The following is a 10,903-nucleotide window of genomic DNA, read 5'->3' as shown; positions in this document are numbered from 1 at the left end:
GTGTCCCCGGGCATCCTGCTGGCCCAGCTCCCATCTGCAGAGACTGCATGGCTCCCGTCCCAAGTCATCGGGAAGAAGGCTTGCTGGAGCGAGATGCCTCCTCCTGTGGGGGATGCAGGGGCAGAGGGGTGGGGGTGGGGGCTAGAGAGCTGTGGGAGTCAGGGCCCAGCCCTCAGTTGCCCCCAAAGGCTCTGTCATCCTCTCAACATCTCTGTCCTTCCTCCTGGCTCTCCTCCCTGGCCTCTCCCAATGCCAGCTTCCCTAAAGGCTGTGTCAGGTCTTGGGAAGGTGTGGGATCACCTGCCAATGGGGAATTTATCGCTGGGGAGGGGGCTGTGCTGCGGGTGGGTCTCTGGCAGGTAGAAAGTCTCCCCTCCCAGGGTACAGAGAGTGGCAAGAGTGACCCCACAACAGAGCCCATTCCAAGGAGGCGTGGCTGGTTTTGCTGGATCCCTGGCTAGCAGCTACTCTCCCCATCGTCCTTACTAGCAGGGCTGTGGTTCCTACTGAGGGTGGCACTGCGCTCAGTTTAAAGCTCACAGCTCGGCCGGCGCCCCGGCTCACTAGGCTAATCCTCCGCCTTGCGGCGCTGGCACACCGGGTTCTAGTCCCAGTCGGGGCGCCGGATTCTGTCCCGGTTGCCCCTCTTCCAGGCCAGCTCTCTGCTGTGTCCAGAGAAGGCAGTGGAGGATGGCCCAAGTGCTTGGGCCCTGCACCCCATGGGAGACCAGGAGAAGCACCTGGCTCCTGCCTTCAGATCAGCGTGATGTGCCGGCCCCAGCACGCTGGCCACAGCGGCCATTGGAGGGTGAACCAACAGCAAAAGGAAGACCTTTCTCTGTGTCTCTCTCCCACTGTCCACTCAGCCTGACCAAAAAAAAAAAAAAAAAGCAGCTCACAGCTCTCCAGCCTCCCTTGCAGCTCTGGATGGCCATGGACATGGCTCGGCCAATAAACTATAAGCCAAAGTCACTGGGTGGGTAGGGCTTCCTGTGACAGGAGAGTGACTTGTCTGTGCCTTTGGTTGTCGCTTTCATGACCATGAGGACAAAGGTCCATACTGTTGGCAGGTTTAGAGGCTTAGAGGCCGCTTCCTTCCCGGAGTCATGGCCCCAGCTCCGGCCTGCCTGGCCCCTGACTCCCTTTTCCACCATAGACGCTAACCCAGACCTGAGTGTGACCCTGGCTGGTGTGGTGCCTTACATCAGTGGCTCTTGAACTTGGGAAAAGCCCACCAACCACGCTGTGCCCAGTGCCCATCTACCCAGTCTCAAGCTGGGGTCCAAGCATGTGGGCGCCGGTGGGTTAGGTCAGAGCTCTTTAAATTTCAGGAGTGGAGGAATCTCCCGGGGATCGGCTAAAAGGCAGGTCTCACTCAGCAGGTGTGGCGAGGCGCCGCGTTTCCAGTAAGCTTCCTGGCAGCACAGATGCGGTGGGTCTGCGGGGCCCGCAGGGGTAGGGCACTGAGTTAGGTCTTTGGACCTGTGCCGAGGATGGCACCACGGCCACTGCCACGGCCACCTTCCCCTCCTCCTCCATCTCCCTTCCCCTTTTGCCTCTTCCTTCCCGGTGGACCACGCCCACTTGGGTTTATTGACAGCTGCCACGTGCAGACGGTGCTCAGGGTCTCCGTGTCCATCTCGGATCCTGCGGGCAGCTCTGTGAGCAGCCAGCCTTCAGAGCCGGAAGAGAACCCGGCGTCGCCGGGGGCCGTCTGGGTGAGCCGCGGGGTTGACGAGCCCCTGGGCACCCACCTGCCCTGCTGATTTGTGTGAGGGTTCTGAGCTCTTTGTTCCCCTGCTCCAGGGGGCCTGAAGGGGGCGGGGGGGGGGGTCCACGATGGGTGTCTGCTCCCACACCGGAGCGCCTCAGGCTGACCTCTGGGGACGAAGGGCGCCTTTTCTGTTACGGAACCGGAACGTGATTTAGCTCCTGTGCCTTAAGCTGAAAGAGAACCCGCTGCTCATCCAACTTCCTGCGGGCTTGGCTGTTTTTATTTGTTTGGCTCTGGAAACCATGGAAAGTCAGCGAAGGCAGACGTGGTTTGGGACATCTGCCCAGCCTACACTTTGCTATCCCTGGGAAGTGTCCCCATCCCCCAGTGGCCGCCGCTGGAGCCCTGTTTGTTTATGTGACCCTGCTCCTTCTTGGCTGCAGCTGGCTGGGCAAGGCTGGTGGCCCAACCCAGGGGCGGCGAGATCATCGGCTTGGCTGAGCCAACCTGCTTTTCCTGAGAAAAGGGACAGGTTGGGAGAAGCAGAGACGCCCATGTCGGCCAGAGTGAAGCCCGCAGGCCGTGTCGGGGGCTGCGGCACAGAGGCATAGAGATCAGATCTGCAGCGAGAGAAAGTTCACAAGGAGAAGCAGAGGTAAGAGACACAGCCGTGGAGAGGAGAAGGGAGCCCCTCGCTTCTGACCCCACCCCAGCTGCCCCCTGGGCACTCTGGGGGACCTGTTCTGCTTCCCCCCACCATGAGTCCCTCGCTGCTTGTGATGGACAAACTATGGTCCCCTCCCCTGCTATCTGCACCTCTTGATTTTCATTTTCCAAATGCCCAAGACAGCCAGGGCTGGACCAAGCCAAAGCCAGGACCATGGAACTCCATCTGGGTCTCCCATGTGGGTGGGACCCAACTTGAGCCACCAGCACTGCTCTCCAGGGTGTGCGCACCAGGAAGCTGAACTGGAAGCGGAGGAGTCTGGATTCGAACCCGGCACTCTGACATGGGATCCAGGCACTCCAGGCAGAGTTGTGACCACTTCACCAAGCACGGCTTCACCCCACTGCCCTTCAGTTGTGGGTAGGACAGTGACTTGCCTCCAACCAATAGAATTTGACAGTGCGATGGGCTGTCATTTCCCTCATCACGTTACGTTGTATCAGACTCCATCTTGCCAACTCGGGGGCTCAGGCAATGCTGTCCTTAGCTGTTTTGGAAGAAGCAAATGGCCGAGTTGGGAGGTCCCTGTGGTGAGGAGCTGAGGTCACCCTCCAGCCCCCGTGCAGCAAGGAGTCAGGGTCCTCAGCTCTGCAGACATGGGGCACTGAATGCTGCCGTCAACCTGAGTGAGCTCATTGAGTCGAGTCTTCCCCAGTCAAGCGCTCCACCTGGTCACAACCTTGACTGTGGCCTTGAAACCCTAAGAGGTGGAGCCAGCCAAGCCGCCTCGGGATTCCTAACCTCCTGCAACTGGGAGATTATAAAGTGCGTCATCCAAAACCTTTAAGCTTGCAGGAATTTATCGCATGCACACTGATGGAAAACTCCTCCTGATACAGCTGCCTTTACACAGGTGAGCTGCTGAGCCTGGCAGCCCAAAGACAACACGAACATGGAGCCCTGGCCAGCATTCTCCCAGAGGAGCTGCCCTGGCCAGGAGAAACAGACAGGAACTTGAGCCAGCACGGCCATCACCCGGAATGGGAGGGGCTGGCTGACGATGGCCGTTACAGCTTCCCAGAAATACTTGCAGGCAAGGAAGAAGAGAGACGTTACTGATGGGTGCAGACGGCCAAACCAACAGAATTCTGTGTACATGATGCCCTGAGTGCTTCAAGTTCATTGTAAAGTTGCGCCTTCCATCAAGTCCAGGACACGTGGGCCATTCTTTCTGCAAATCTTTTCCACCCCATGCATCCTCTGCTTTCCTTCTGAGACTCCAAGTGAACGTATGTTAGACCTCTCTTGTCTTTTGTGTCCCCGACCCTGCTCTTGAACTCTGTCAATGTTCGTTCTGTTATTCAGATGGCACGATTTTCATGGATCCATCTTCAAGTTTGCTGTCTCTTTCCTCCATTGTCTTAGTTCTCTCTCTGTGAATTTCTCAGATGTTTCACTTTCCAGTTCTGTACTTTAAGCTTGATTCTTTCCACTTCTCTGCTGAGCCTTTCAATTTTTTCATTCATTATGAGTATATTTTCTTCCACATCATTGGGAATGGTTTTGTGGTGGTTCATTGTATGTGTTAATTCTAGGTGTCAAGGGTTAAGGAATGTCCAGGTAACTGGCAAAACATTATTCCTGAGTGTGTTTATGACCTTTCTTTTCCGAAGAGAACAGCACCTGACTCAGTAGTCTGGGTAAAAAAGGCCACATCATCAGTGTGGGTGGACAGCACCGGGGGCTCGCAGGCCCAGCAGCAGGGAGAGGAGAGGCAGGGAGCGCTCACCGGCTCCGAGCTGAGTCATCTGTGCCCTCCTGTCCTTGGCCAGCAGCGCTCCTGCTTCTTAAACCCCCCCCCCCCACACACACACACACAACTGCTTCTGTTTCTCTGGGACACCTGGCTAATATAGCTTAGAGTAGTGATTTTTAAACCCTTATCACAATTCCAACATCCGGGTCATGTCAGCGTCGGTCTTTATTCTTGAGAATGCACCTCCTTTAAGAGAAAGCCATTGCAGCTGAGTGATCTTGCACAGCATCTTGGACGCTGCAGATGTTTTGCTGTGGAGACTCTGTACTCTGTTATATTCCTCCAAAGAGGGCTGAATTTGGGGTTTTGGCAGGGTTTTGGCACAGTCCCTGTCACCTGGGGGCCTTGTTGAAATGTGGCGGCAGCTCTAATCTCAGGTCAGCTCTATAATCCTTAAGTGGGCTTCTGTATATGTGGTCCGAAGCCTTGGAGAGTGACGGGGCACACTGTATACATCAGAACAGGGCTCCCCTTCTTGGGCCTCCTTCCACGCCCTCCCCCTGACCAGCTCTGCTCGGCAGGGGCCGTGGCTGCGCCAGGCTCTCTGGTTCATGTCAGAAGGGTTTGAAATTTAGCAGCCTGCAGGATGCACTCACCGAAGCCCACCTTCAAGCTAAAAAAAGTTAAAAGATAAAAAGGGTGGTGACCTGGAGAACCCATTCAGTTCCATTTCTTTCCCCCAAAGTGTCAAATCTTCCTAGAATCTATCTTGTTTTGATAGCTGTCCAGAACTATCTGCTAGTTGATTTTAACATGTTTTTTAAAGATTTATTTTTATTTATTTGAAATACAGGGTTACAGAGAGAGAGAGAGAAAGAGAGAGAGAGGGAGAGAGGGAGGGAGAGAGAGATCTTTCATTTGCTGGTTCACTCCCCAAATGGCCACAATGGCTGGAGCTGAGCCAGGCTGAAGCCAGGAGCCAGGAGCTTCCTCCTGGTCTCCCATGTGGGTGCTGGGGCCCAAGGACTTGGGCCACCTTCCACTGCTTTTCCAGGTCATAGCTGAGAGCTGGATCGGAAGCGGGGCAGCCGGGATATGAATCGGTGCCCACATGGGATGCTGGTGTCGCAGGAAGCAGCTTAACCCATTACGCCATGATGCTGGCCCCCAATTTTAACGTTTTGCTTGGAGTTCATGGCTGCTATCTATGGAGGGACAGTGTGATAGGAGCTGACTCAGCCATTCTCGGGAGGAAACCATGATTCATTCTTACTGGATGCTGGGCAGGATGACACATGTGAAAAATAGTGTGGAAAAAGAGTTGAGTCCACCTGGCTTAAAACTGCCCCCTCCTCTGTTCTACCCAAGTCCCCTTGGGGGAGGCAGAAGCAAGATGAGGCCCACCAGGGAGCAGGCAGGAAAGGATGGTGAGACCATGAAGACTCGAGTCCCTTGGGGCCAAGGAGCCACCACGGTGCACCAAAGCCTGGTCAGTTTCCCGACTCCCTGTGGAATCCTTTCCCGGCAGGCCAGCCAGGCTGAGGGGGCATTTGCCTGGTGACGAGTGGCACTGGTTGTAGAGCCTGTGACTGCTGGGGCACCATCAGAGCCCCCCCCCCACGTCAACGGACCTCTCTGCACCCCTTCACCCAACGGTGAGAAAATCGAGGTCCTGGAAAGTGAACTGATTTGTCCCACGTGGCTCAGCCACTTAGCGGCAAAGATGGCCCCTGCGTTGGAATTTCTTAACCCCTCACCCAACGATCCTTCCGCCATAGAAGCCAAACTCCTCAGCCCCGATGTGCAGTCTGTTTGTCTGTCTCTCCTGCCCACACGCGACTCCCCAAGAGCGGCACCAAGGACTCCACTGGCCTCTGACGCACGCAGGGAGAGCACCTGTCCGCTGCCGCGGTAGTTATCCACTCTTTTTATTCTGCACACTTGAGAGTTGCAAAGACTCAGGTAACCACCCCCCACCCCCCGGTTAACAGCATCCCAAGGCACCGATGTGTGCAGAGACCTGCTCGTCCTCCGGGGCACTGCCCCGGCACCGCCTCCCGCCACGCCCCAAGCGCCTACCGTAGATGCGGAACGCGTACTCGATCTTCAGGCTGGGGCAGGCCTGCTCGCTAAACACCGATGCCAGGCCCAGCACGTCCTCGAAGGAGAACACGCCGTTGCGGGAGAACACCCTGCAGATGCGGTCTCGGAAGGGGTTGACCTGTGGGGGAGGGGAGAGGGCCTTCAGGGGCGGGTCCGCGCCTCCCTAGGCCCCAGCCCCCGTCACAGGTGCAGCGTCCCGGGTTAGAGGAAACAGCCGCACCCTAAGTATTGGCGCAGACTCAGCTTCAAGGAGCCAGGACCCCGGGGCATGCCGGAGGTCCAGGGGCCAGAGGCCGGGCTTGGCGTCCTTCTCCCAGATACTGCCAAGCCTCATTTTGGTGTGTGTTGTTGTTTCGTGGTAATTCATTTCCCTCCATTTTATACAGAAAACTTGGAAAGTGGACAAACAGGAAGGGCAAACACCTGTAGTTGGGCCCCCCAGTGAGTCACTGGGAACATAGTGAAGACAGCCAGCCCGCGCCCTGGCTTCCCTCTGTGCTGCTGGGTGACTCCATGGCCTCCCAGAGCCTGCAATTCTGCAAGTCAGGGTGGGTGAGGATTCGGTCCATCCACTGGGCTCGCTGTGGGGCCACAGCAGCCGAACCACAACCACAGCGGTCAGCATGGCCACCCAATGGCCACTGAAGCCAACCTCTGCCTCGTATGAGGTCCCCACGTGAGGAGGGGGCATGTGGCTCCAGAAAGCCCACTTCTCCTAAGTCCGTGAGGATCGCTCTGTGCCGGTGCTCCTGCTCCTGGAATTCGACAGACCCCTCCTCCACTCCAGAATTCCAGGATGAGTCCCCGATGCTTCCTCCCACCCGCCCCAAGTCTTGTGTGCACCCCGGCTGAGCGAGCTACGATCCCACAAGTCCACACTGCGGGTGTGAACGGGCAATTCCTCATCTTCCACATTTCTAGTTTGTTAAAGCAAATCTCTGACTGAGTTTCTAGTCCCCTTTAAGTGACAAGCTGTCTGATAGAGGCTCCAGGCTCCCTGCAAAAGGGCTGGGTGCGACTTTAAGCTCACAGGGGCCCCATCACCTTCTCATGGGCATTTGGACCCCAGCTGCAGCCCCCGGGGGTCTGCCTCCCTGTCCATCCCCGCCCTGGACCTCCCCAGCACCCACTGGTGCTCAGCTCTCTGGTTCTGAGTTCTCCGATTTAGACTTGTGCAACTCCTTCTCCCCTTGCTTTTGAAGGCAGTGGCATTGTCCAGTTTGTGGTTTGTTTTCTGCGGGGTTTCTATCTGAGGCAGTTGAGTGTGGGTCACCCCAGGTGGCTGTGTGCTTCTCAGACTTTAGCGAGCAAACAAGTCACCGTGTTCCTCGTAAAGACATGAGCTCATGTTCAGCGGGTGACAAGTGCCAGCCATGCTGGAGGAGTGAGTTCTAGAAATCAGCGCCACAGCCCCAGGCCTCTCGCTCCCCATGCCCTACCGTGCACCTAGTTTGGTTAAGAAGGGGAGATTTTGTGTTCAGCATTCTTCCCACAACTTTGAAAAAAAATATGTTTACCACACTGGTGCCTGGACTACACTGTGAACACACACACACACACACACACACACACACGGGGGAAGGGGGAAAGCTGAAATCCTACCCCCAGGGATCCTGTGTTAGAATCGTCTGGGCTAGGACAGATTGCGTTGTCTCCCCCGGATTCCTTCCCTGAAGTCCCACCCACCGTGCATCAGAGCGTGCATCTGGAAGCTGACCTCACAGATGGGATCCGTTATAGTAAGGTGCCTTCTTGCACAATACAGTGAGCCCTAACCTTACACGACTGGCGTCCTTATACAAAAGGGGGCCGTGAGGACACAGGGCCACTGCTGCAGGGAGCGTGGCACACCCTGCGAAGGTCACGGCGGAGACCATGCCGGCAGACTCTTGGGGAGCGGCGTGGGCGCCTGGCAGCAACCGACCCGGCTCTCACCTTGACCTCAGACGCTCCACCTCCAGGGCTTAGAGAGCCCCCGAGGGGGCCTGGTGGCCATGGGAGTCTGAGCAAGCAACACATGCAAACATCCGCATTCTGAGCCAGATTGCCAGTGACAGAGATAGCCACGCCCACACTAGGAGTTGTAGGTAGGAGCACATACGTAATCACACACATGCACACACGCACACGCACACACATAACACACGTCCCAGGAGTGGCCAGGCCCAAGGGGAATCCAGGCTGCCTTCTACTCTGGTCCCCTCCCCCAACCCCAGCATCCCAGAAATGCTTGGTGCAGTGGCTTCAAATCAATGGTGATAAGTGTTATCTGCTACATCTGTGTGCAGGCCGCGTGGGCCTCGCCAAGTGGCTTTATGGATTGTATCACCACCATTCACCACATTAGCTCCTGTGCAGGTGGGTGGCGTCCCGAGATTCCTGCCAGGAAACCACAACAGAGGACAATGCCAAGAAGGCCACTGCCGGTGAATGAGATGTGCGAGCCGACGCCGCTCCCTCTCAAAGGCGAGATGGGGCTCCCTCACCCCCGCCTCTGGCCCCGGGGCCAGGAGGACTGCGTGGATTCTCCACTCCGGCCACAGCCTCGTGCGAGGCGGGTCAGTGGCTCCCGGCCAGCCAGGGAGTAGGGTCCCTGCCCCTGAGCCCAAGACCTGCCCCCTCTTCTTACTTGGCTCTGCTGACGTTGATGGAAGCGGGCCGGCTGCTGGGACACCTGAACCATGCCCCTGGGTAGGAAGTTGGACATCAGCCCGCGTGGGAGAGCGGGTGAAGACCAGTCTATGGGATTTCATGCAGTTGCATGAGGGAAGAAATGTAGACTCGTGCCTTGGAAACAGACCAGCACCTGCACAATGACCTTGTTAGGTGGGTCCCCGCGCTCTTGGTCCTCTGCCGAGCTGCCCACCCCGTCTGTCAGGTATACTGTCTTCATTAAACGTGGCTGGCATGCTCCCTGCTCCTGTCTTGTGCCTGAAATTCTTTTCCTACACAAAGACGAGGATCTCGGATGCAGCTGTTGCCGGTAACAGACCCACATCAGATGGGTGCACACACACGCACACACACACACAGGGACTTAACACACGTGTACCCCTTGTCTCGTAGATTGGAATTGGGGCCGCCTGTGTGGTAGCCATGGCCACAAGCACAGCGCGCGCAACACGGCATGGTAAATGCATGGGGAGATGCTAAGCAAACATTGCTGAAGCCGGCCAGAGATGAGCACCAGTCCAGAGCCCAGAATGTAGACGTCTGCTCCACAGTGAAAGGTGGATGACCCCAAGTGGCCGTGTCACATTCTGTCCAGCCACGAAATGCACGAAAGCCACATGGCTGCCTGCCACTGAAGGCCAAGGCGATAAGGACTGAGCGGAAGTGACTTCTTGGGTAGAAGCATCGGGTGTGGGGGAAAGTGAGGGTAGCCATGGAGGGAGAGGCCACTCCGTGGTGAGAAGCTGCTGGCAGGGGCGGGTGCCAGGATGGACGCCTGGAAAACCAATGAGCCCAGCTGGCTCGCCGTGACTGCAACAAGATGCCCGAGACAGCCCACTTTACAAGGAGAAAAGGTTTCTTTAGCTCATGGTTTTGGAGGTTCAGGAACATTGCGGGCCGTGGAGGGCGAGGCGGAGCCTGGGTGGGGGAAGGAGCGCGTGGTGAGCCCAGAGGCAGAGAGGGGCCCTGGGCGGGCTTTTGTGCTGTCCTCCTGAGCGCCTCTGTCCACGGGCACGCCCTCCACGGCGGAAGGACCTCCCACCATGCCGCCCTGCCCTGGATCAGGTTTCCACCATTAAGACTTTGAGCTTCCAAGTCCTGCCTGCCCTCAGGGGCGAGACCACAGTCAAACTCCCAGTTTGACTAGTTCCCAGCCAAATTCCCTGTAGGCTATGGCCGCCCAGAGGGTAAATCGAGAAGTACAGCAGGTGCAAGAGGGTGCACTGGTGGGATTGATTTAAAAAGAAAATGAAAAAGAGCTTAAGCGGTGGGCATTTGACGTAGTACCTAAGACACTGTTAGAGACACCCGCACCCCATGTTGCCGTGCCCGAGTTCAAGTCCCAGCTCCACTTCCAACATGAGCTTCCTGCTCATGTATGTGCTAGAAGGTAGCAGCTGATGGCTCAAGTAGTTGGCTCCCTGCCACCTATATGGGAGACCTGCATTGAATTCCTGGCACCTGGCTTCAGCCCGGCTCAGCCCAGCTGTTGTGGGCATTTGGAGAGTGAACCAATGGGTAAGATCTTTCTCTCTCTCTCTCTCCCCCTCATTAATAAGTAAACAATAATTAATTAATAAGTAAGATCTAGTAGGGCGCTCAGGATGGATTGTACTGAGAAGGGACGTGACTATGGCAACCTCCCGAACCACATAGGGCTTTGCTGGTTATCTGTTGGCAGAGCTCTCGAAAGAGCTGTCGGCCTTAAAGATGAGTTATGTGTTTTTCTTGCTCCAAAAGGAAATCTGCTAACCTTTGATGATGACAAGTGGCTGTGGGTGGCTTGCTACCCGGCAGATAGTCACCAACGAGTGAACTCGGATGCACTCGCTTCTTGCAGGTGAAAGTGACTCATTGCAGCGTTATTGCTTTTCCAAATTGGAGAGAATGTCTTGAAAATGAGATTTTGTTGTTAAAAATATGTGGTCGCACCCATAACAAGGCTTACCTCTGCAGACTGAAAATATGAGAAACACATTTTTCTTTTTTT

The 10,903-nt window shown here is 56.2% G+C and overlaps 1 protein-coding gene across 2 annotated transcripts in view; it reads right to left on the bottom strand.

Annotated features, from left to right (window-relative positions):
• Window positions 1–10,903, bottom strand: part of CIB4 (calcium and integrin binding family member 4) — a 52,544-nt gene that overhangs the window by 4,702 nt on the left and 36,939 nt on the right. The window contains exons 4-5 of one of the 2 annotated variants that reach the window (XM_051843128.2): window positions 8,870–9,046; window positions 6,217–6,358 (exon numbers count right to left, since the gene is read on the bottom strand). In XM_051843128.2, the coding sequence (XP_051699088.2) occupies window positions 6,217–6,358; window positions 8,870–8,947 (220 nt within the window). In that variant the 5' untranslated portion in view covers window positions 8,948–9,046. The remainder of the gene's footprint in view (window positions 1–6,216; window positions 6,359–8,869; window positions 9,047–10,903) is intronic. The other variant, XM_002709972.5, reaches the window with a different exon arrangement.

Source organism: Oryctolagus cuniculus, chromosome 2 (genome assembly GCF_964237555.1).
Source record: "Oryctolagus cuniculus chromosome 2, mOryCun1.1, whole genome shotgun sequence".
NCBI classification, from domain to species: Eukaryota; Metazoa; Chordata; class Mammalia; order Lagomorpha; family Leporidae; genus Oryctolagus; species Oryctolagus cuniculus.
This window is presented reverse-complemented; position numbering and strand designations above follow the sequence as displayed.